This window comes from Notechis scutatus, chromosome Z (genome assembly GCF_049901735.1).
Source record: "Notechis scutatus isolate UNSWTSFEM ecotype Mainland chromosome Z, rNotScu1.2, whole genome shotgun sequence".
Taxonomy (NCBI): Eukaryota; Metazoa; Chordata; class Lepidosauria; order Squamata; family Elapidae; genus Notechis; species Notechis scutatus.
The window spans coordinates 136,670,950-136,697,442 of NC_142025.1; the positions used below are offsets into that span (position 1 = coordinate 136,670,950).

General features: G+C 40.3%; 1 protein-coding gene and 1 long non-coding RNA gene across 3 annotated transcripts in view; one reads left to right on the plus strand and one right to left on the minus strand.

The window, feature by feature from the left end:
- Positions 1–3,289: 3,289 nt before the first annotated feature.
- On the plus strand, positions 3,290–26,358 carry LOC113418530 (immunoglobulin superfamily member 1-like). 2 transcript variants are annotated; one of them, XM_026677440.2, is made up of 8 exons: positions 3,290–3,456; positions 3,581–3,616; positions 10,481–10,780; positions 12,192–12,470; positions 13,320–13,376; positions 21,379–21,477; positions 22,559–22,596; positions 25,510–26,358. In XM_026677440.2, exons 1-8 carry the CDS (start codon positions 3,405–3,407, stop codon positions 25,666–25,668), a joined length of 1,020 nt encoding a protein of 339 aa, XP_026533225.1. In that variant the 5' UTR covers positions 3,290–3,404; the 3' UTR covers positions 25,669–26,358. The 2 variants fall into 2 exon arrangements, with proteins under 2 accessions (XP_026533225.1, XP_087804486.1); XM_087948360.1 differs by lacking the exon at positions 13,320–13,376.
- LOC148129320 (uncharacterized) overlaps positions 23,635–26,493 on the minus strand; it is a 45,229-nt gene continuing 42,370 nt past the window's right edge. Inside the window, exon 6 of the long non-coding RNA XR_015746134.1 lies at positions 23,635–23,910. This is a non-coding gene — a long non-coding RNA (uncharacterized LOC148129320). The remainder of the gene's footprint in view (positions 23,911–26,493) is intronic.

Genomic DNA, 26,493 nt, shown 5'->3' on the forward strand with positions numbered 1-26,493 from the left:
ACCATTGGAACCAGAATATCCATTGCTAATCAAGGTGGTTGTTCAGTCACGCCTGATTTTTTGCCACAATTGTTAAACGAATCATTTAACTTAGCCGTTGTTAACTGAATCAGATGATCATGAAATAATCTGGCTTCCCTGATGATATTGCAAATCAAAAACTGGCAGGGAAGGTCACCAATGGCAATCACATGACACACACCCTATTCTGCCTGTCCTGTACAAATACTGTACAAATCTGTACAAAGGCAGATAGATAAGCTCCACAAAGCATCCAGATAAAGTCTCTTTTATTGGTTCATCAGGCATCCCCATCAACTCACAGTTATGATGAGGCTCTTCTTAATGTCCAATCCTTTGCATATCTGTCTTTATGGGTAAAAAGATGGTTAACTCTTTCATCCCATATCATAGAGACAGGGGGTAACTGCTACCACAAGGCTGTGTGTTCAGGCAAGAGTGAAGAAACTTCCCCCAACCCACCAAGGGTCAATTCAGTGACCAATCAGGGTTACAGATGTGGCCACATGACATGTACTACATTTCCCAGGATACTTTTATCTACATTTACCATCTTGCATTCTCTTAAGGGAACAGCTCACAATTCCTAACTAACTATCCCAAATCCCATTAACTCTAAACTGTCTGGACACCACACACACCCACAATCTTGGAACTGTCAAGCACCAAAATTTTGATCAGTGGGGATGGTGCAATAGTTGTAAGACCAGTGGTATGTCACTTTTTTTTAGTGACATTGTAATTTCGAATGCTCACTTGTGGTCATAAGTCAAGGACTACCTGTATAGAAAATGATTTAGTTAAATTTAGGCTATACTTATTTTTTCGTATAATTTCGTTTATCAACAAGAATAAAATACAAAACAAAAAACCAAACATCCGACAATAATGATGGAAAAAAATATTGTGTACAAAAAAAGGGAAAAGAAAAAAATAACACCCCAAAAGTCAAATAGATCTCATGTTAAACATAAAGAATCCACCGAGGCTGGATGCTGAAAAATATATTTAAAAACCTTGTTGCTTCTCCTCCCCTTGGTTTACAAATAGTTATAAGCTTTCCCATCCTTAATTAATGTATATACTTCATTAAATAAATCTTTGAATCCCTCTGTTAACCATCTGTTGTTATATTTAAGACCCAGAAAGTCCACAAATGGCTTCCAGTCTCTTATAAAGCTTTGTTTCTCATCAAGGCAGTTAATTTTGCCATCTCTGTTATTTGATCAATTTTAAAAATCCACTGTTCAACAATCAGCATCTTTTTTCCTTTCCATCTGCTTAGCAAGTACAATCCTCACAACAGTCATCACATAAAGAAATAGTGCCCCAAACTGCTTTTGATTGGTTTATCCATAATACCTAAAAGAAAGAAAATATTTTCATTAATATTTCATTTCATTCATTAATATTTGTACCTTAAATATTTTTCTGCATTATCATTACTATGTTTATCCAATATGATTTAACATATTTACAAGATGACCACATGTTAAAATGTATCTGGATTTTGATTATACTTTCAACATTTCTTGGAAATCCCTCTACATATTTTTGCTAGGCTGTCTGGAGTTAAATACGAATGATACATTATTTTGTAAAAAAAAAAAAATTGAACTATAATTCAAAGTACTTTTTAAGCCATTGCTCTCCCATATATCTAGCATTATGTTATACCCAAAAATGTTGCCCATTTTACCATACAATCTTTGACATATTCATCTTCCAAATTCATCTTAAGCAACATTTTAGCAATCAAGTGGTTGGTCATCTCCAGAACATAAGTTGGTATTCAATTCAGATTTAGCTCCTGCAAATGCAAAACTTTTAATTAAGTTTAAATCTTTCAAAAATTCTATAATAATTAAACCAATCACAAACAAATCCTCACTAGTTGTTCTCTTGTTTTTATCTTAAGTCCCTTTTTTTTTCCAAATATCAATAAATCCTGATATGCCACTCATTTATGTTCCAATAGCATCTCTTTTCTATGTAGTGCTTCATGGAGTGATAACCAAAGTGGCATTTCATTAGCCAATCTTCTTTTATATTTCCACCTTATATTCCCAATTGATTGCTTAATAATATGATTCCTAAAACTAAGGCTAACCTTTACTTTATCATGCCATAAGTAAGCATCCCACCCAAATCTCAAATCAGAACCTTGAGATCCAACCACCCTTAGAGCTAAGGTCTAACCACCTTAAGTTTTTTAAAGTTATCCAATCTTTCAACTACTCCAAACAAGCATCATAACATAATGTAAGCTCCAGACTTCCTCTTCCTTTAGCATCCTGTAGAAGCTTATATTTAATTCTTGGGGGGGGGGGTTTGTTTTGCATTTAGTCTATTTTTTTTTCTTTTCTTTTAATGAGCCTGTAATCCCTTGCATTGGAATGAAGTCAGGGTGACTGAATAGAGCTGAGCGTTTACTGGCCGGCTGCCCTTCCTGACGCCTATGCGGAGAGTTTGCAGCAGATATTTTCTCTTTGTGCCCAAAGAGAGAAGTGTCTGCAGCTACAGTAGGATCAAACTCACAGCCTCCTGATTGTGAGGCAAGAGCTCCACCTCTAGGCCATCATGCCACTCATTTTATTTTGCATTTAGGCTGTGCTTATTTAAAAACTGAGGGTGGGGGGGAAGACTGCAGCTGTTAGCTGGGTGCCAACTGTCATGACAGGGGCTGGGGAGTAGGTGGCCCTTTGGATGTTGCTGACCAACAAATCCCAGGATGTGCCACGCTTGATTCCATCAGGCTACAGCTTCTGGGAACTGTGCTCTTTAGAGATGTCACACCAGCTGCTTGTCACTTCTGCATTTGTTACTGGAATTGATGATTGGGGATTTTTTAGCAATAAAAATAGCTAGCTTGGAAGCTTCCACATGCTTTGTGCAATCTTTCATGTTTTTCAGGGTGTCATTTTCCTTTTCTTTACAGAACAGGACATAATCTACCAAAGTGGATGCTTGTTAACTCCATCCCAATCACCTTGGAATCAGTCTTACAGAGAATAGAGAAGGGGGGGAAAAAACATTAAGCCAAATGCTTCCCATTACAGTAGTCATAATTTTTTTCATGAGAAAAGTGAAGCTCTTGATGCTGATAAAGAAGAAAAAACACCATTGACTTACCAATTTCATCTTTTAAAATCCTCACAACTGTGGGTTTATGTAGCACATTCCTTCCCCTTTATGCTTCTTTTGCAATAGAAAAACGGGATGTGGTTTTGCAGATGACATGGCTGTGAACACCGTCAAAGAGAGATCATGATTAGACACTTTCATCTACATAGTCCAGTCCGTGTTATGTGTTAGGAAGTACAAATCCTCAGTGGGGACCATTTTCTGCACCTGAGAAGAGCTGAGAAGACTATCCTGGCTATATGGCTGAGGGAACTTTGAAGATGAAGCTATCCCTCAACATCTTCTTCTTTGGTTGGTACCTGACATAGAAGGGAAATAGAATTGTATATGCTGCTTGATGGGGGTTGGGGGTAGACTCACCATTGCTTCCTATTTCTTCGTTGCTGTGCCTCTAATGGCCTGATCTTCTTTCCAGGATGGTGGTTGGCCAGGCAATGTTGGACCTCTACAGGTGAGTCAATATAGTGGAGGGGTTTTTTGCACCCTTTTCCCCAAAGGCTGGGAGGTTCTGGGGGTTGATGCTTATGGTTCTGGATGCTTATGGACCATCTGAAATAATTGTTTATACTTTGAAGATTTGAGCTTAGACAGAGGCATAATGTAAGCACTCCAATAAGCAGTCACTTTCACTGATGAATATTTTAACCCTAGGAGTTGACCACAAGGGTCTTCAAAGTATTTATTCCAAAAGTTCTTCTGTAGTAAAATTTGGGAGGAATCCCTTGCTCTTCAGATTCTTGGGGTGGGGGAACATCTTTCCCAGTCTTTCTTGTAAATGTATTTATTAAATTTATATGTTGCCCATTTCACTGTTGAACAACACTGGGCAGGTCATGACTGAATGATTGAATTGGCATAAAATTATTAATTGTTCCCATTAAAGTTGGTGATTGCATATATACTATACATGAAGTTCAGCTACTTTTACTTTTTCTTTTGTCTTTTGTACTGTAGTATGTTGTATCAGCTCAAGCTACTTTAACTTACCGTGTTTCTCATATAATAAGGCCGGGTCTTTTTTTTTTTTTTTTTTTTTGAGCCCCGAAAAAATGGCTAGGCCGTCTTTTCGGGGGGTGACTTAATTCCCCCCTTGCATCTTCGGGTGGGCGGCGATGGCTTGGATATTGACCCCGGCGTTGGTGGGGCACTTTGTATCGGGGTCAACGCAGGCAGCACCATATCCGGGTGTGCAACAAAAGTGCTTCCTAACGGCAAGCCCCCCCACCATTTCCCCACCATTTCGCATGGTTTAATATAGGCCTTAATTTGGGGGAAGGGGCTTAATTTCATTTCATGCCTATAAAACATGCTGGGACTTCCTATTGGGGGAGGCCGTATTGTTGGAGAAACAGGGTAATTAAACATGTGTCCATACATAGATCTCAGCCTTGCTCTTTTGACCATTAAGTCATGTCCAACTCTTGGCAATTTTATAGAAAAATGTTCTCCATGCTACCTTGTCAAGCACAGCTTTTTTAATTATGGGATGTTTAACTTTGTATCAGGTTTGACAAGCCAGTGTTCTCTTTGCTGCCCTTCTTCTTCTTCTACTAACAATTTCTATTTTTACTGCCTCCCCCAATGAATTTGCATGCATGACATGGCCAAGGTAAATCAGACAGTAGCCTTATGACTTTAGTTTCTAGTGATAGGTCTGGTTTTATATCATTTGACATCTCTCTGCTAGTTACTCTGGCTGTCCATGGGATATGCAATAATTTATCACCAGCATCACAGTTCAGGATCTCAGTTTACTTAATTAGATTATCAGATACTCAAACTGAACTAGAGGGATATGTATGCATCGGGGTGCTTCTGTGTCAGCATAATTCATGGAGAACCTATTCAAAAGAAGTTGTGGTGGTATTTTGTGTATAACTTTCTCTGTGTTGAGTTCGCAAAGGATGGCCTGCAGTTAGCTAACAATATGAATGGTTTACAGTGAATTTTTGAAATAATGTCTCATGAAGTGAAGAGGATTAATCTGAAAATTAATGGTCCAAAGACCAGGCAGGCTGTATTTGACAAGGTAAATACTGCAAGTGATGATGAAAAAATTGTACCAAGTAGAAAATTATGTGTATATTGGAAAAAAGTGGAAAGAGTGTTTATTTCCAGGACTTGTTTCCCTGAACATGGAAACATGACAAGACCAAGTTCAGTTCCCCACTTTACATAATCCCCTCAGATCCCCCCAAAACTGTTCCTGCCTCTAAACAACTCCTACTCCCATATAATCCTTTCCTTGCTGATATAAATGACCACACAAAAAGGTGCCAGGCTTTGAAATACCACATCAGGAATGGTCAATTCTGAATAGGATTTGCCCCTTACACGGCCTCTGTATAAATGAGGCATAGTATTCTTCCATCAATGTGATTGTGGGCTCCAACATCAAACTGTAGGTTGGAGTTCCCCAACCTTTTTGGTTTTGTGGACCAGCCAGGAATGGGGGAGGGGGGGAGGAGATGGTTTTGTGTGTGTTCAAGGCCTGGTAGTGATTCCTCAGCCCGGAGGTTGGGGACTCCTGCTATAGATCACATCATGATCGGCAGTAAGCTGAGGGCATTTACTGGTCCAGTATCTGATTATTATTATTTTTTACTATGGTTGATGTTGCACTTCAATGGTTAGATGATCTAGAGACAAGTATTTGAACACCAATCTAATATTAAAATATATTTTGCTAATACATGTATGATATGCCATATACTAAATAAATAAATAATAGGTATTGCTCATTGTTAACAAAGGGACAATGAGCTTGACTAGAGGCAGGCAAAATTCAGCCCGGTGCAATTGATTAAGCCACTGTTCCTTAAAGTGTGGTCTTAGGACCCTAGAGAGATCACACAACACCCCTTCAAGGGTCCATGAAATGAAAATGATTTGCCTATGTTGAAAAATAATACATCAAACATTCCCATCAAACAATTGTGAGAAGTGGTATTGGCAGCAAATGTGTCAATTTTAATTTTTCATGTGGACATATCAATAAACCCATACAAATAAAAGCTCTTTGGGGTCCTTCATAAATTTTTGAAAGTGGGAAGAGGCTCTGAGGGAAAAGAGTTTAAGAAACACTGGACTAAGATAATTGCAAAAAGTAACTGGCACCTTAACACTAACAATGTTTTTTCACTTGCTAACAAGAAACAATGCTTATTTCCAGCATCTCTGCTGCCTCTGTGAAACATTAGGTATTTTAATGATAAAACGGCTCACTTACACGATTAAACTTATCCAGTTTTCCCTATATGCTCACAAGATCCTAACAGTGAACTAGACTCCTAAACTTTCTCACCCCAAAATTCAAAATACCTATAAAATATTTTCCATTCTATTATGCTCTGTTCCTTTTCCTTTGTAATCTGAAAGTGAACTACTGTTCTTTGAAAAAGTGTAATTTTGTTCTTCAGAATTCTACTCCATCTTTTTCATTCACAACAATTTCCTAAAGATGGAAAATGGATGGAGAACATTTTTGAGGTATAAGTCCTGGGAGAAACTAAGTATATGGCTTGTTCTGAAGAATGAATGTCAAAAGAAGTCAAAATAGCCCATTTTTGATGTTGGAGAGGGCAACAACAAATAAGTCCTAATTCTATCTGTTACAATGATCCCATCGCATACAGTATGAAGCACATTGAGGCTTTACCATAAAACTGATAAGGAATGAGGATGAAATCACAAAAGGAAAAAAAAAGGGATAAGCAGAAATGTTCCATTGAGAGGAAGGGAAGAAACAGAATGAATGGTGGTGAGATGGAGCTGATTAGATCCTGAATAAGTGAAAAGTGGTACATTTAAAGAACAAAGATCCTTATAAAGTGATTTAGTGAAAGCAAAGATAGTGGTTTGTAAGAACAAAAAGAGACAGTGTTATAGTGAATCATATAGTGGTAAACCTGATTTAAATTCCTTTTCCTTATCTCCTACCTTTATTGCGTTGGCTTATTGCATTAATCTGCTTTTTATGTGCTTTGCATACAGTTCCTTTGCTCAATGATTAGGTATTTGTGATCATATGTTAGCACTCCAAACCAAGGGAAGTTTTGCCAATTTCAGATTCTACAGAGCATTTTAATTGTGTCCTAGAGCAGGGGTCCTCAACCACCGGGCCGCGGACCGGTACCGGGCCGTGGAGCACTCTCTACCGGGCCGCATAAAGAATTTTTTTTAAAAATGGCGGCTTTCTTCACCTTCGGGAATGCTGCTGGGATCGGGATCAAGGACACAAATGAAAGAAGGGGAGGGAGGAAGCAACCGAAGCCTGTCCTTCTCTCTGGGTCAGCTCTCTCAGTCGCTCTCTCGCTCCTCCACCAGCACAGGAAGAAACTGCTTCAAAGAGCGGGGGGCTTTTCCTGTCGCCGCAGCTTCCCGAAGCGCCCGTTCTCCCCACCCCCACCCCGTCCGCCCGTCCCGCCCGCAGTGCTCCGTTCTGCCTGCCTGCCTGCCTTCGTTAATGGTTGAATCGGAACAGCTTCGGCTGAGTAAAAGAGGCGAATAGTTATTATTCTCAGCCAAGCTGCTCCCAAACAACCAGAAACTAAGGCAGGCAGGCAGGCAGGCAGAACGGGACACTGTGGATTGAAGCGCGCGGGCGGGGAGGCAGGGTGGGAGTGGGGGTGAAACGGGCGCTCGGAATAGCTGCGGTGACAGGAAAAGCCCCCCGCTTCTTTGAAGCAGTTTCTTCCTTGGATGGTGGAGCAGCGAGAGAGCGAAGCCTCCTTTTCTTCTCCCCCCGCCGCCCCCCGCCGCCCCCGGTCCTTGAAAAAATTTTCTGCTTGAAACCGGTCCCTGGTACAAAAAAGGTTGGGGACCACTGTCCTAGAGGGAAACATGGAGGGAAAATTCCAGTATAACTATGTAATCCCACCTGTGTGTGAAGAAATAATATTGCTCTTTAATTATTCTTATAATTTTCAATCTCAGTTGGAAACTGGTTTGAGTGTGATGAAAACTGTGCAGGTTTGTAGGAACAAAAATATACAGAATGAAATATTGAATTATCTAGGTATAAAGGTGATTTAGTAGTATTTTTTCCTATTCCTTTATCTCCTAAATTTAAAATGTTTCATGCTCTGTTTCTGGGTTTTGCATGAAGTTCCTCATCCTTTCAGGTATTTATCTCACCTTTTAACTTTATTCAGGAGACCCCAATTCTGCAGCTAAGCATGAAGAAAATATTCATATAGAAAACTGTCCTGAGGTTGTTCACTTTCAAAGATATTTTTTTCAAGGCGAGTAAATGACAAGTGTGCAAAACATTTCAAAGCCAAATGCCTGATTTAAAGTTCAAAATAGCACACTCTAAAGGCAGATCGGTCTGTTTTGAACTAAGCAGACTTCAGATTTGAAATGTTTGACTCACCATTATTAGAAATGTCTCTATTAGAGAGAGAGAGAAAACAAAATCAGAAAATAAAATACAGGCTGAATAGTCAAGACCTTGTTGATGATCCAAACTCTGTCAAGGATCTTGGAGTACTCATCTCTAATGATCTAAGTGCTAGAGCCCACTGTAACTACATAGCCAAAAAGGCATTAAGAGTTGTTAACCTAATCCTACATAGCTTTTTCTCTGGTAATATCACACTACTAACTAGAGCATACAAAACATTTGCTAGACCAATACTCGAATACAGCTCATCAGTCTGGAACCCACATTACATATCTGATATTAGCACAGTTGAGAAAGTCCAGAAATATTTCACAAGAAGAGTTCTCCACTCCTTTACTCATTGCAGAATATGTTATGCCACCAGACTCGAAATTCTAGACCTAGAAAACCTAGAACTACGCTGCCTTCGGTCTAATCTAAGTATAAAATCATCCATTACAATGTCCTACCTGTCAATGAATACTTCAGCTTCAACCATAACAACACTAGAGCAAACAATAGATACAAACTCAAGGTTAACCACACCAAACTTGACTGCAGGAAATACGACTTCAGCAACATAGTGGTCAATGTCTGGAATACTCTCCCTGACTCTGTGGTTTCTTCCCCAAACCCCAAAAACTTTAACCTTAGACTTTCTACTATTGACCTCACCCCTTTCCTAAGAGGTCTGTAGGGGGCGTGCATAAGCACACCAACGTGCCTACTGTCCCTGTCCTATTGTTTCTTTTATTTTTCTTATATGTATTCATGTATTCATAACTATGTTTTTACTTATACCTATTATCGTAAGTAAGCAATTGACAAACCAAATAAATAAATAAAAATAAATAGTTTAAACATGTGTAGGAAGTTGGCACCCATCCTCTCACATGCACACTGTGCATCTCTCGCATGCACGCACATCTCCTGTGCACCCTCGCCTCCTACACATGCGTGCCAGATACCCGACAATCAACTGTCAGGCGGCAGCATGTGCAGGCATGTGCAGTGGGGCTCTTCTGGGCAACCACTCGTATGCCATAGGTTCGCCATCATGTCCCTAAGCCATGCCCAGCTCCTTGCTGTCACATAGCAAGTTTCCAAACAGCCCTGAATTCTCTCACACACTGACAGGACGCTAACCAGATGAAAACCAATGGATGAAGATAGGCAGAGGCACAATTTCCACCCCCTTATTTTCCTCCCCAAAAACTAAGCCTGATCACATAGCTTTTTAGCGAAGCACAGGTATAGAGCTGGTAATAAATAGAAGTAAGTAATAAATACACAAGGCAGAACTAGAAAATGTGAAATATAAACTATTGAATAAACTAGAGGTTAGTGATATGGAGTAAGATCTTCCTTGGTTTACTTTCTAGGCTCAAACACATAAATCTATTTGCTGAACACTACTGTAGTATATCATCAATGGTATCAAATTTATTTATTTAGCGTATAGCACGTGTCAGCCAGGGATCACCAAAGTGGCTGGCTGCCTCTATGAAAGGAATTTTTTCGGGTAGTGTTATCTTTACCCAAGGGACGCCTGAATGCTGGTAGGCAGCCGGGGAGGGGGGCTCCTTTCTTGTCCTACTGCAGTTTATTCGCTCATGGGAATCAAACTGCTGAGCTGCCAACATCAGCGCCATCATCAGTTTTACCCCATGAGCCACTGCAGCCCCCAATGGTATCAAAAATCTGAAGGCATAAAAATGGTAATGTATGGCAACAAAATAGATATTATGGCAGGTGTATTCTCTAGTTAAGTGAAATCATTTCTTCAGGAAAGTACTAGCCACTCTTCCTAAAGAAAAGTACTGCTTCCAAACAGAGTCCTGATTTTGCCTTTAGCTGTTCGATTTTTGAGGATAAACAGATGCTCCGCCTTCCAGCTTTTATTCTGCTGATTATTATTTTTTTCTTGTCCAGGTCAAACTCTTTCCACACCTTTGATATCTACCAACTTCAGCGGGATGGTTGATTTGGGAGATGAGGTCACCATCTTCTGCAGAAGCCAGGATGATTTTCATGGAACATTCTATCTCACCAGATATAAAAGCTTAAGTGAACATTGGGAAACTGTAGAAACTAAGGAGGCAGCATTCAGTCAGGCTGCATTTTCCTTGCCCCACCGTAGCAAATCACAGGGGGGCATCTACAGCTGCAGATCTTGCCTGGATGGATGGGGATGCTCATCTTTAAGTAATATAATCTATCTCAACCTAACAGGTGATGTCTAGTCAGTAATTGTTTGATCTTCACACAACTGGCACTACAAAGAGTTTCACAATATTGCATCAGCCAAATATTTCCTTTCCCTGCCAGAGAAGCTCATGGGATAATTTTAGGCAAATTGCTCTCCCTCCCCCCACCCTTTTTTCACTTTTTATTCATTTAAAATATAAAATACAAAAATACAAAAGCAAATAATAGGAAAAATGGGGGAGGGAAAAAGGAAGAGCAAAGTGTAGAAAGAAGGGGGAAAGAAAGAAAAGGCAATTTAACTCCCGACTCCTTTTGGTGCAGAAGAATAAGATAGTAACATCAAACCTCAACTTTTTACTTCTACGTAACAGTTATAAACTAGCCATTTCTATAACAACAAACCTATCTAATCAGTAAACCTCAAAATCAAATTGTCATTTTTCCCCCCACCTCGAGTACAAATTCCAGCAGCAATTTCAAAGTAGAAACAAAAGTGTTTTTTCCTTTTATCAAAGCAGTCAATTTAACCATCTCTGCTAACTCCATTAGCTTTTGCAAGCCATTCATCCATTGTGGGGATCGAAGTGTCCTTCCATTTCTGCACATAAAGTAATATTGCTGCCATCAACATATATAACATCAAAGTTCCAAAAAATATTTAAATTAATCTTTTCCATTAAATCCAAAAGAAAAGTTTCTATCAGCCAACATATCTCACAGGGTTGTTATTGGGAAGGGGAAGGAAGAGGGAACACTCTGTGTACCACTGAGAACGCTGGTGGGGGGGGGGGGCGGAATTGGTGTTTGTAATGCCTGAATGGAAAGCCAAGTTGCTTCAATTCAAATATCCATGCATTTTCCCCTTCTGCGTCCATAGTGATTAAAATTGGTTCATTTTCTTGCCCTGATATGGATTAGGTTCTTTCTCAGTCCTTGAAATGCCAAATCCATAACTCTGCTTGGGCATCCACTTGGTTGGGAAAAAGAGGGTCTACATGTGCATGAAGTTGGCAAAATAGAAATGCGGTAACTGATTAAATGCGGTAATCTTTGCATCAGATGCTGTTGACTTCATGACACAATGCAGCCATTTGTGCACTTACATCGTGGCACCTATAACTCCATTTTGATACCTTTTTGCTTTTATAGATACCATTTTCTGTCAGCTAACATTGCTGAGTATATCACTTTGAAGACACAGAATGTAAGATAAGGGAAATTTGATGTTTGGGCCTTGGCTAAACAATAGAGTGTGGAAAAAACAAATAGGTTTTCTTATAAATATTTGGAAAAAAAAATGTATTGAGAATGGAGAAGATGATCCTTTTATTGCCAAAAGACTGAAAAGGGAGGGATGTTATATGTGGCTGAATGAAGCAGGAGATATTTGTCTACAAGGATCTCTGAGGTTTCACTGAATCTTTCTCCCTTCTAGATCCCAGCCTGACCAAGCCTTTCATCCAGATTTTAAATGAATATCATCCATACTTCGATGTACAGTGTGAGGGGACAGAACCTCGTCTAACATTTGCTCTTATGAACTCAAGGAAGCAGATAGGTTACAAGGCTGCAGAGCCAGGGGAAAAGAAAGTGGTTTTTCCACTCAGCTCCTTGAGGTTGAAAGAGGCAGAACGTTATACCTGCCGGTACCACCAGGAAAGCAGCCCCTTTGTCTGGTCAGTGCCAAGTGACCCGCTGGAGTTGCCTTTGAGAGGTAAGCCACCAAAACAGCGTATTTCCTTTCCTTCATTTGCCCCATCTGGGATGGACTGAATTTCTGGGAGATCTCGAACTGGGGCAGAACTTCTAGTAATGGATATCATATAGATTGAAAGCCATAAACGTTAGGCCAGTAGGTGACCATTGATAGGCAAGTATCTGTCTTGGGACCACTGAAGGGTGAATAGACACATATTGCAATATTGACCAGAGGCTCGTCTGTACTTCTGCAGTTGTCTCATCACCAGATTATAACAATTACAAACACTGAAGGATATTGCTCCAATAGCGAGTGCTTGCAGTGATTGTCGGGGTTAAGCATGAGATTTAGATGATAATATTCTAAAGTTATCCCTTGACAGCAACTGCTAAAATTGTTTTGCCAAAGATCAGGAAATGCTCCCAGGGAAACATGGAAGGGGAGGGAGTATTAGTAATGTGAGTATTCCTTTCTGCAGAGAGCGGAGATGAGAAGGGACTTGGTCAACAGGACCTGCAAGGACCTTTAGCAGTGGGCTCTGGTTGTCCTCTGAAGTTGATCATGTGACCAGCTTGTGGTCGATTCCCATGATGTGCCCAGAGCAAAAAGAGCCGCTCCTGTTGGAAAGAAAGTGGTGGGTTAGGTTAATTCACTGTTCTTGTTCATTGGAGGGGTGACCCTCCAGTGGTGCTGGGCTTCCATCCCCATTGTTTTGGGGAAAGTTCTCTTTTCTTTGCCAACAAATGAAGATGTGTTGCAAATGTGCAAAAAGAACCTTGCTATTTGCTAAGAGATTTCACAAAACATATTGTCGAAATCCAAAGAAATAAATGAATTTCTTTCTTGAATCCTGATTATTTTTAGATCCTGAGAGTATGAATCCCACCATGAAGACGATACCGGGAGGGCACAATGCTTCAGGTGGGAATTCCCCCCATAAAGTCCCAGGGGTTAAGAAATGGTCTGATTTTTGCCCTTCATAAATAAGAATGAGGACTGTCTTTCTCCAGACTCTATTGCCATCACCTGCTGAACCAATGATAAACCTATCAACTACAACATACTAAGCATAGTTAGGTTTAACTTTGCTTAATTATCCTTGGAACTAAGGACAAAGATCTTGAACCACCCCTTTGTGGAAGGGAGGGTCTGATGAACATCTTCAAGGCTGATGTGAGGATTGTGAAAAACAGAGATAAAATTGCTCAGATCTGGTCTGAGTTGGATTTTGAGGATATAGACCAAACCTATTTCTAATTTCTTGCCTCCGGTCAATGAGACATCACCACGATGGCTGCCTTGACAGCTTTCTTCTTCTCCAAGTAGCCACCATGATGGTTTCTTTAGTCAAAAGATGCCCACTTCCCAAATAGCACATGGAGACAATGTCTCCTCAATTCCCCCTTGGCCCCCTTATAGTTTACTTTTGATTGTTCCTGTGGGCATACCTTCAAACAAAATATTGATTTTCAGTCACTCTTTTTTTTTTTCTAATTGTGTTTCTTGGACCTACTTGGAGGTTCAAATATATTAATGAAATCCAACCTGTTGCTAAGGAATATTGCTTTGTTGGGCTGCATTGCTAAAATAATAGGATATAGAGCCTGGCTGGCCTCAAGGCGGTTATTTGTGATTACTTTCCAGTGTATTGAGATCTTACAGAAGATAGGATGGAAATTGAAAACAGGTAAAGACACCTGAGGTTATAGATCTTTTTGCAGAGTTAATGGTGGATGGAATTCTATTTCTGCTTACTCTTGTCTACTGTATATTTGACCCTTGTTTTTATTGCCTTGAATGTATTGCATGGATTTTCAACATTCATAATGATGATTTTTCATATGCATCTCCTACCAATTTGGATTGTCCCATTCACGTTAGCGTTCTCTTCATCTTTGCAAAGAATTCTTATGGCTGTGATTTGAATTGAATTCTGATTCACAGAATTCCAGAGTTGAAAAATTCCACTGGACACCAAGCGCTTGCTCTGTGCTGAAATCAGGTTGTTTGCAGGGACTGGTCAAAACAGGAAAGAGGAGGAGGAGGATGCAATAATGCTACCAAAGCCCTACTCCTTTCTGTGTATTCGCAATTCTGACGCACACACACACACAAAGGGGCTGGGCTTCCATTGCATTAGGCAACCACCATTTCCCCTTTTTCGACACCCCCGACAGGAATTCAAATTAAATTATCCCAAGGAGATGACTGTCTTAGCTTATACCCAATGAAGGAGGTCCCAGCACCTCACTGTTTTCACTGCTGAAGTGCTTTTATTGTTAGAAAGTTCTTACTAACCTTCATCCAAACTCCATCTTACTATAACTTAGCTCCATTATTCTATGTCTTGCACTTTGGAAAGAAATGAACAAGTTTTGATGTCCTTCTGGGATTTGAGAAGTTCTACTTCGTACTTTTTTTTCCATGGCTGAACAAGTCTTGTTTTCCCCTTCATCCCTGCATGTACTGCACTTCTTCATGCTCTCTGAGTTTCCATTTCCTGGATTTATAGGTAGTCCTCAACTTACAACCACAGTTGGGACTGGAATTTCTTTCGTTAAGTCATTGTGGCCATAAGTCAAGTCAGACCAGTTTTTAATGGCCATTATGACAGCCATTAATGATCACCCATGGCCAGTAATGCCACAGTCATAAATGCAAATCCATTCTTCTAAATTGGGGTTTTTTTGCCATCCCCCCACAAAAGGTTTCAAATCATGACCACAGGAGAACAGGATCCTGGAAATTGTCATATATGCGTGCTGGTTACTAAGCATCCCAATTGTGATCATGTGACCATGAGGGTGTATGGCAATCATAAGTGCAATAAATGATTGTGAGTGTGAGGATTGGCGTTTTTTCAGCCCTATCGCAACTCCGAATAGTTACTAAACAAATGATTGCAAGTCGAGGATTAGCTGAACTTTATCTGGTTATTAGATTTTAGCCTACCTACTGTATAGGATTTCTAAGGAATATTTTCAGACGTGCAAGATTGGTGTAATTCCTGCAAGGCAGCCTAGTGAAGAAACACAAAGAAGAGGGCTAGCTCTGTCTTTATGATTGACAGAATCTTGCAAGACTGTAAAGTATTTCTCCACCCCTCCCCCTTTCCCTTTTCTCTCTGGCAAACTAGGGAGGGTCCCTTTTGAAACGTTTCCCCATGTTCCACCCCTTTCCTGAGGGCTGAGACATCTTTTAAATGCCAGCTTTTTCTCCTGTCTCTCAAGGTCACTCTCTTGCTGACTTGCTCTGTCTAAAAACAGCTGACCAACACTGGTGGGTGGACTCATTGCTTCACCAGCATCCCACAAACTGTCTGTCATCCATGGGATTATTTTTTAGGTTGTGTCTAATATGTGAGACTGCTAGAACTGTGCAAATAAGGAGCTAGAGTACATAAGGAGTTTCTGTAATGCCTGATTAGCATATTGTGAGGCACAGATCAAGCATTATATGGCAAAACCCCAGTGCCTGATCAGATTTGTTCTCAGAATGCTAAAGTGGACACAGAGAGAAATCACAAGTAACTGGAAGAAAAGAGGGGCCAAAAATAACCCTTAGGAGCTCAGAAGGCCTCAGTCCTTGCATCATTACTGTCACCACAGTTATTACAAAAGTGGCATGTAGCAAGGTGAAAATACTACTTCAACACTGAAGTATCAGGACATATATTTACATTTGCCTATAAAGTCAAACTAGGACATGGTGACTTGGTTTGCAGAGCTGTAAGATACAGAACAGCTAACAAGAAGGATTTGTTTTAATTTTACACAATTTGGTTATTGCATTTGATAAAGATTGTGGAAGAGTCATGTTAATCTATAGTAGCCATTGTTTTTTGGATCTGATACCGAAAATCAGAGACAGCATGGCAGTTGAAATAACAGATAACAGAGAATCAGAGTTGGAAGGGACCTTATAGGTCATCTAGTCCAATCCCCTACCCAAGCAGGAGACCCTACACCATTTCTGACAAATGGCAATCCAATGTCTTCTTGAAAGTCTCAAGTAATGATGCTCCCACAACTTCCGAGGGCAAGCTGTTCCATTGGTTCATTGTTCTCTCTGTTAGAAAGTTTCTCCTTATTTTCAGGTTAAATCTCTCCTTGTTCAGTTTCATCCATTATTCCTTGTCTGGCCTACAGGTCTGTTAGGAATGTAAGTAACCTAACAGCTATTTGGGATGGAAATATATAAACCAGGATAGACATTTTAAAACTGTATCTTTAAGAAAAAATCTTTAAGAAAATGTCATTGGGTGTGGTTTCTCAAACGGCCATAAGATGGAGCCAGAAACCTGGGTTATCTTAGTCTCAGAAGAGAGTGTGTCTGAGTGAGTCTCTGTTTTTCATTCTGTTGGAAAGTATTGCTGTTCCTCCATTTCTTCTAATTGACTGGTATTACTGGATTTGATATAAGTCTGATATTGAACTGTTTTTGACACTGGACTTTGATATTTGGATTATCCCTGGACTAAAAACTAACTGATCTTACCTGTGAATGACTTTGGACTACCTATTTTGAACTTTGCTTAACGTTTCTGGAAGTAAAACCCTACATTTTCTGTAGTTTATCTGTGTGCTGTGTGTGTATTATTCAAACACTACTCTCTATACGTCTCCCTGTATGCGCTCATTCTCCTAACGTGGAATTACCTCAACAAGGTGCTTTAGAAAATAGCTTGACCCCTTCCTCTCTGTGGCAACCCCTCAAATATTGGAACAGTGATATTATGTCTCCCCTGGTCCTTCTCTTCACTAGACTAGCCAAGCCCAGTTCCTGTAACCGTTCTTCTTACATTTTAGTCTACAGTCCCCTAATCATCTTGGTTGCTTTTCCCTATACTTTTTCTAGAGTCTCAACATCTTTTTTTAATGTGGTGACCAAAACTGGATGCAGTACTCTAGGTGTGGTCTTACTAAGGCTTTATAGAGTGGTATTAGTACTTCCCTTGATCGTGACTGTATCCCTCTGTTAATACAACTTAGGATTGCATTAGCTTTTTGGGCGGCTGCTGCACACTGCTGGCTCATATTTAGCTGGTTGTCCACTAAGACTCCAAGATCCCTCTCACAGTTACTGCTATTGAACTTGGTTTCACCCAGTCTATATGTGTGCTTTTGGTTTTTCTTGCCTAAGTGTAGGACTTTACTTTTCTCTACATTGAATTTCATTTTTTTAGATACAGCCCAATGTTCTAGTCTGTCAAGGTCAATCTGGATCTTGAGCCTATTTTCTTGGGTATTAGCTATTCCTGCCAGCTTAGTATCATCTGCAAATTTGGTAAGTTCCCCTTCTATTCCCTCATCTAAGTCGTTAATGAAGATATTGAAGAGTACTGGATCTAAGCGTTGTGGTTAGCCGGCAGCAGGTGCGGACAGCTGAGGAGAGCGAGGACTCAGATGGGGGGCCAGGACCATTAGGGAGTGGACTGCTGCTTTCAGAGATTGTGGGGGCTGGCAGCAGCAATGAGCAGGTTCCTGAGGAGCCTGTGCCAAGTGCGCATATGCACAGGGCTGCTCGCAGGAAAGAGTAGCTGCAGCAGCACCGGTGACTTGGGAGAAAGGCTGCAAAGGAATGGCCCCTCCTTCAAGAAGATAAAAGCCAGCTGTGAATGGGACGTTCTTTGCAGGAAGCAAAGACATTTTGAAACTCAAGCTTCATGGACATTGCAGTATCTTAGTTGGTATTTGAAGACTCTTGTGTTGTAAAATATTTTTAGTTAACCTTATCTGTTATTCTTGGCAGCCTTGCACAGTTTTGGCAAGGCTCATGCTTATCAAAGTTAATTAGTTTGCAGTAGCCTTTTAATGGGGGATTCGTAAGAATCATTAAAAGGTTTCTGTTCCCTTTGGTTTGTGTTTGTTTTATTGGACAAGGGTTTGGGTCAGAACACTAAGACAGAACCTTGTGGCACCCCACTGCTTACTTCCCTCCATGTAGACTTAGACCCATTAAGGACTACTCGCTGAGTACGGTTTGTCAGCCAGTTGCGAGTCCATCTAGTGGTGTGCTATTTATTCCACTTTTTTCTAGTTTACCAAGAAGTAGGTTGTGGTCTACTTTGTCGAATGCCTTGCTGAAATCTAAATATATTATGCCCACAGTATTTCGCTGGTCTACTAATTTAGTCACTATGTTGAAGAATAAAATAAGATTGGTTTGGCATGATCTGTTTTTAACAAACCCATGCTGACTGCTAGTTATTACTTTACTTGTTTCTAGATGTTGGCAGATCTGGGTTTTTTTATTATCTTTTCCAGTATCTTCCCAGGTATTGATGTTAGGCTGATTGGTCTATAGTTTCGTGGGTCTTGTTGAGGTATTCCCTGTTAGGAGAATGAGTGCACTCAGGGAAACATAGTGAGAGTGGTAATGAATAACACACAACCAGCATACAGATACACTGAATAGTAAAATGTAGGTTTTACTTCCAGTAAATGGGTAAACAAAGTCCAACAAACAGTCCAAATCATACACGGTTAAAGCAGTAAGTATCAGTCCAGGGATAATCCAAAAACAAAGTCAAGTATCATAAACAAAGTTCAGTAAACGGAGTTTGCTAACAATTGCAAGACTCACAGCAATCTGAGCAGAATGATGATCAGGCAATACGGTAAAACAGAAAACTCAAGGAGAAAGAAACCAGGTTTCTGGCTCCATCTTATGGCCATTGGAGGAACCTCAGCCAATCACACTTACAGCATTCTCTTAAAGATACAATATTAAATTAATATCTTGGTTTATATATTTCCAACCCAACTGTTAGGTGACTATCATTCCTAACAGGTCTGCTTTTTTCCCCTTTTTTGAAGATGGGAATCACACCAGCTCTTTTGCATTCCTCTGGTAGTTCCCTGGTACTCCAGGATTTTTGAAAGATATGGTGCAGTGGTTCTGAGATTACCTCTGCCAGCTCTTTTAAAACTCTGGAATTTAATCCATCAGGCTCTGGTGATTTGTATTCATCAAGATCAGACAGGTGTTCTCTTACTTCTTTTTTGTTGTTGCTGCTTATTTTAACTTTTATTTCTGGTCTGTCTTTTACAGTTATGTTTTTGGTGGGTTGAGCTATAGTTTTTTTGGGGGGTGAAGACCAATGCAAAGAATGAGTTAAGCAGTTCTGCTTTCTCTCTATTGCCTTGTGCTGTCCCAGCCAGTCTATGGGAATTGGATAGTTACTTAGGAATTATGAGCTGTCCCCTTAAGGGAATGCATCATGGTAAATGTACTTAAAGGTATCCTGAGAAATGTAGTTCATGTCACGTGGCCACATCTGTAATCCCGATTGGTCACTAATTTGACCCTCGATGGGTTGGGGGAGTTTTCCTCACTTTGCCTGAATTCTCTAACTCATAGCAGCTGCTTTCTATCGCTAGAAGATGGGTTAGTAGATAACCATCTTTTACTATGAGGCAGATATGCAAAAGATTGGTCATTAAAGAAGAACTTCATCACAAATATGAGTTATGAGGATACCTGATGAACCAATAAATGTACTTTGTTATGGACATCTCATTGAGTTTATCTATCTGCATCTGCACAGCTTAAAAATCCACTACTGTGCAGAAGACCACATGAAGAAAATGCCTCTTACTTCCTTGCCCTCTTCTCTCTTTAGTGGACTGACTGTTTCCTTGATTTTTTTCTTGTTATTTATATGTTGGAAGAAACTTTTTTTATTATCTTTGACTTTTGTTGCAAGTCTTTGTTCGTTCTGAGCCTTTGCTATCCTGACTTCGTCTTTGCAGATTCTGGCTATCTGCTGATATTCTGCCTTAGTTGTATGTCCTTCTTTCCATTTTTTGTACTTGTCCTTTTTTCTTTCAATTTGCCAGAGAGATCTTTGTGCAGCCATGCTGGTTTCTTCTTTGATTTTTTGTTTTTCTTTCTCAGTGGTATTGTGCTGTTTTGGGCTTCTATGATCATACTTTTCAGAGTTTCCCAAGGTTCTTGAGTTGTTTTCCCCTTTAGGATTTTCATCCATGGAATCTTTCCCAAGTTCTCTCTGAGTTTATTGAAATCAGCTCTTTTAAAATCCAAGACTCTGGTGTCATTATGTTCTATTGCTTATGTTTGTGTTACGTTGAATTCTAGTATGACGTGGTCACTCTCACCCAAGGTTCCTGCAGTTTCAACTCCCTCTATCATAAAGGTGGTAGGAAGTGAAATATGGGCACAAAAACTTGAAAAAGGCAACATTCCTTCATTCAACATTGCCTAAATTATTAGTTTCCAAACGTGCTTCCTGAAGACTAGGGGAGGAGAGGAATCTAGTATATCTAAAGGGTTCCAGGATAGGCAATTCTGCCCTAAGCAAACAGTCCCTGCAGGACTTGAGACAGTTGGATGAAAATCCCCCCCCCCCAGAAAGCTAAATAAAAAGAAGAAGATAAAAGAAAGGATGTGTTTTTGTCTGTGAATTAAGCAAGGAGTCAGTTAGAGGACATAACAGAAAAGTATCCTTAGATATTTTTAGTATTTAAGTGACGGAAGGGATATGGAAAGACCTACTCAACTGCTTTGACTCATGTGGTTGCTTAAGTCTAGGTCCACCTCATGATATAAAATGATGACGTAGGGAATTTATGTGTGTGCGTATATGTGTGTAAAAAAGAGAAGCATGGGATGGATGGAGAACTAGGAGCTATGTACAAGAAGCAGTGTAGGGAAAGGGCTCCATTGGGAGAAGCAAACACACTGACTTAAGAATCATAGTAGCTTTTCTTCCCCACTGTCATCAGAAGGTGTGGAAAGATCATAAGTCTATTTTAGGGCACATACTTTGTGTTCAAAAGGTGCAGTTTCAATCTGTGTCATCTCTAGAAGGGTGAGGAGGAACTTTTAAGAAACCCTACATGAGTATTGAGAAGGACATCAAGAGGAGCAGCAGTATAATGCAGGTGTTTTGGCTTTACAGGTCTTCTTAACCCATACTTATGGGCAGGCATTGGGGTGAGCGTTTTCCTGCTTGTCGTGTTGCTGCTGGCTGTGGTACTGTACAGAAAAAGGAGAAAAAGTAAGTGGAGATGATCTTGTAATAAACATGGCTACAGAGAAGCGGGTGAACAATAACCAACCATGGCCTATAAACCTTACATAATGGCTGCATTGCCTTCATTTTCATAAAAAGCATAAAAAAGCTTCTCCCTTAAAGATTATAGGTAATAGCATCAGACAGAGAAGCAAAGCACATTTTTGACCTTGAGATTTTAAAAAGAAACTTGAAGCTTGCTAGCAATAGGTGATAAAGTCTGAAAACCTTGGTAAGGAAGATTGTTTTTATAATCCAAGAGGAAAAGCTTGTATATCTCTTTGATATACTCCTTGAATTAAGTAAAAAAACAAACTGAACATAGGTTGGCTTAAAGAAATTGAAGAAATGCATTATAGCCATTACAATTCAACATATGAACATGTTTTTAAAATGGCTTAGAATGGCTTACACCAAATACTGAATAGCAAAGGAAGCCATCTGACAAAAGAGAAATGCAAAATTTAAAAAACTGAGCCATAAATCAGCAGTACAAGATAAAATTTTAACCTTTTGAATAAACATAGACATAATCTCATGTCTAATGTTAACAAAGTGGCACAAGCAAATCTAACCAGAAAGGAAACCACAAATTTGACCTAAAAATACCTAAAGTGGAAGTGGATAGAATTTGGTTTAACTGAAAATTTCATATGAAATGTCCTCCAGATATACCAGCTTTTCAAATTGGAATAATATGAAAATCTTGGCAGCTGTATTTTAAAAACCAATAAGCAATAAGTATTTTTTTAAAATTAAAATTGTATGCCATCCAACTCTCAGCAACTCTGAACATTTCACAACAATCAAAGAAATTAGAATAAAATCAGTAAAAAATAAAAATAAAAGAGGGCAAATGTGATGACGCCAAAGGCCTAAGTCTTCATGACTTTAACAATGATAGAGTGGGGTCACCTTGGCACAAAACCTTTCTGGTATAATCAACTGATAGAGACTTATTTATTTAGGAATTTTAAGAGTAGAATATTTTGGAAAGGATCAGCTACTATTATTTTAACCAAATTCAAATTAGGCACAGAATCTCATGGCTGTCTTTGATCCACAGGTTCCCAAACCAATGAACGTAATCCAGCAATAAATCTGGTAAGGTACCGTATATGCCGGCGTATAAGACGACCGGCGTATAAGACGACCCCCAACATTTCCACTCAAAATATAGTTTGTTATATACTCGCCCCCTCTTCCATGCACGCCTTCCACTTTTGCACTTTTTTTTTTTTTTTGAGGCACTTTTGTGCACCGTGGAAACGAATCCCGTGAAGCCGAAAGGAGCAGCCAGCCTTCTCCCAGCTCCCAAGGAAACGAGGCTCGCACCGCCCGGGCTCCGCTGAGGTATCCGGCTGGGGCTGTCAGGAGTTGTTACCGCTGGCGCGGCTCCAGCGGCTCCAGTCCCGCGTTGCCTCGGGAAGGGAAAGGCAAAAAGGAAGAGCCGCGGCGGCGCTTTGCAATGGCAGCAGCAGCTCCTGGTTTTGCCTTTCCCTTCCCGAGGCAACGTGGGACTGGAGCGCGCGAGCCGCGCCAGCGGTAACAACTTCTGACAGCCCCAGCCGGATACCTCAGCGGAGCCCCGGGCGGTCGAGCCTCGTTTCCTTGGGAGCTGGGAGAAGGCTGGCTGCTCCTTTCGGCTTCACGGGATTCGTTTCCATGGTGCGCAAAAGTGCCTCAGCCGCGGGCAGCCGCAGTGCTTCCCAATTACTATTTGCCGGCGTATAAGGCGACCCGGCATATAAGACGACCCCCAATTGGAGGCATGTTTTTCAGGGCAAAAAGTCGTCTTATACGCCGGCAAATACGGTATCTTTTTTTTCATAACTGTGCCTTCCTTGTCTAGATTATTTCATCAGATACAGATGTTAGAATAGGCAAGTCCTCCCGAAGTTACCTCTGAATTGTCAGTTTTCATTTTATCTAAGAACATTGCTGCGTAGGGAGCAATAATAATAGCACTTAGACTTATATATCACTTCACGGTGCTTTACAGCCCTCTCTAAGTGGTTTACAGAATCAGCCTATTGGCCCCCAACAATCTGGATCCTCATTTTACCAACATCTGAAGGATGGAAGCTTGAGTTAATCTTGAGCCTGGTGAGACCCAAACTGCTGGCAGCTGGTGATCAGCAGAAGTAACCTGCAATACTGCATTCTAACTACTGTGCCACTGCAGTGTAAAGCTGTTAACTATAATTAATTGATAACATTCAACAAGAGCAGCGCTGTGACCTAGAGGGAAAGACACTTGCCTCCCACTCAGAAAGTTGAGAGTTCAGTCCTAGGCATTGACAGATGTTCCTCTATCAGGGCTTAAAGAGAAAATATCTGCTACGAACTCCACATAAGCGTCAGGAAGGGCAGCCAGCCAGTAATCGCTCAGCTCCATTCAGTCACTCTGACTCCAGCCTGATAAAAGGGATTACAGGGTTATCAAAAGAAAAAAAAAGATGATAACATTCAACATTAACTATTAAAACCATTTACATTTTGTCTTGCTTTAAGGAGTGTGACTTGAAGAATGACACCCAAAAGCTTGAAAATAGTTGTGCATATGAGATTTAGAATTTAAGAAATCACCCCACATAATGAAACTGGTGGCATTACATTTATGACCTCATGAGAATGAATGGGTAGACATACTTGTGCATATGAATTCTCTAATCTCAGAAATGATCCACTCAATTAACAGAAGGAAGACTAGATTTGATCATTCTTGTTGGAGGCTGAATTAATTCTCCTTATCTCCTATCCTTAGTTAAATAAACTATTTAACTGGGAAAAGTGGGGATCCTGTGTAGGTTCAATCTTGTGCCAATGAGAAACCAGAAAATTGGTTCGATTTCTCTGAAGCTGAAAAGTTTTAATTCCATTCTGTGCAAAAATGGGAGCTCTCTAGGTCTCTTCAAAGTTGGAAGTAGAAGAATTGTGTAGAAGCATATGAAGAACAGGAACTGCCTGAGAATTGATTAATGGAGTGGGTTTTTAAAACTGAAAGATTTACAAGAAATATATGATAGAGGCAAGTAAAACCTAGTGCTTTCATCCTATTGGAGGGAATGAAAGAGCATGTTCTCCTTTTGGGGATACTTGGGAACAAAAGTCAAAGGAAGTTATCTGAGATTTTAGCAAGCAAGTAGCCAGAACAGAACGATGAACTAAGAGAGGGCAAAGATTTTACTATTTACAACTCTCTGCCCCAGTAGAGAGAAGAGAGTAGATTATGAGTAGCTGAAGAATCACTGCATGTAATGGGAAGTAGGAATTAGGAACAGGAGAAAGAGCCACAACTGAGACAGTGGTTAGATAAATGAAATTTGAGTCCAAGGTGGAAGACTAATTTGAGAAAATGACTCAGATTTGACCCTTCCTAGTTTTCACAAAGATGGCGGGGACACATCAAATGAGACTTACACGATTCTGTTATTGTAGCCTTATAATATAAATAGTAATAGTATTCCTAACTTTGGTTTTCTAATCCGGTTCACCTCAAAGGAATGACATAAATCTTGCAAATCTTCAGAGTTGAATGCTTTTATTTTGAGAGACTCCCATATAAGTGGTATGTGGGAATGGCCTTGGGAGAAAAGGGGAAGAGATTTTGTCCAGAGAATGATCAGGTAAAAGTGGGAGCGGCCTACAATTGAACAACAAGAAAAGAAAGGATCTGCCCTAACTCCTCCTCAGGTGGTAAAAAGAGATGCCGGGAGATTTGTGCTTTCAAATGCAGCTTAGTACTTGGGAGGCTGACATCAACCTTATAAATCTCAAAGTACAAAGCCCCCACTGTCTCTTTTTACCACCTGATAAGTTAGGATGGATCCTTGCTAAGCTTCTTTCTTGGCCCATTGTCCAGTTGCAGGCTCCCCCTCCTTTTATCTGCTCGTTCCCTAGGCAGCATCTCTTTCCTTTGCAAGCTCAGTCCCACCCACCATTACATCATCTCATGTGGTCGTATTGCAATAGAGAAGGAAAGTACACTTTCTAAGCCTTTCTTTTTCTTTCTAGTCTTCTGATGTTGAAGAACATCCGGATGAAGTCTCCTATGCTATTTTGAATCACCAGCCACAGAAAACCCAACAGGCAACCAATTCTAGGCAAACCTCTGAACCTTGTTTATATGCATCAGTGGTCAAAAATACAGGTTTTCAGCCATATATATCATAAAACTTTGGGAGGACTCCTGAGATGAGTACATGCAAGAATGGCTTATTTTTATTTTCCTGCCAATGTGTAATTATAGATGCCAAATATAAGGACCGCATCATAGTGGGGGCTCCAGAAATGAGGTCATCAGAATGGTTTTGACTTTGTTTCTTAGCATTGAGGCACAGGCTCTTACAATCATCACTCTCCCCATCCATTGTTAACCAAAGTTGAAGGAAAGTGTTGACATTGAAATCTACTCCTAGTCTGTAACAATGGCTCCTTCCTATATGCTTTTATTCGGCATTGCCCGAGTATTTATTTATCTCAATCCTGTATTAGACAGGAAAATCCTGTAGTTGGGACTCACACTGTTGTACTGTCCATTGTGCAGCATTGCTAGGCTTCTATTCCTCTCCTCAGAAGTTCTTGTCTATGCTGGTGTTTCAATTTTTTTATTGCATCTGACCAATCACCTGACATTTCCTTGGAGGGCTGAGAGGGAACCCCCTTGTGGAGTATTGTGAAGCCATTACGATGGCAAGTCCACTGTGCTGTACAGTAGAAGCCATTTTAAGACACACATACCTCTTAGAGGTGTTAGGGATGTCTTACCCCCACAGTATTTGTTTCCAGAGGGTAAGTCATCTGTGTACCAAGATGGTTGAAATTGCTTGAGGCATTCCAGAGTAATGCTGGAATACGTGCACACACACACACGCGCGCGCACACACACACATATAAATATAGAATTACAGGTATCCTCAACTTACAACTGGTTGTTTAGTGACCATTCAAAGTGACAACAGATGTCCCAATGGTTACTTACAACCAGGGGTGGGATTC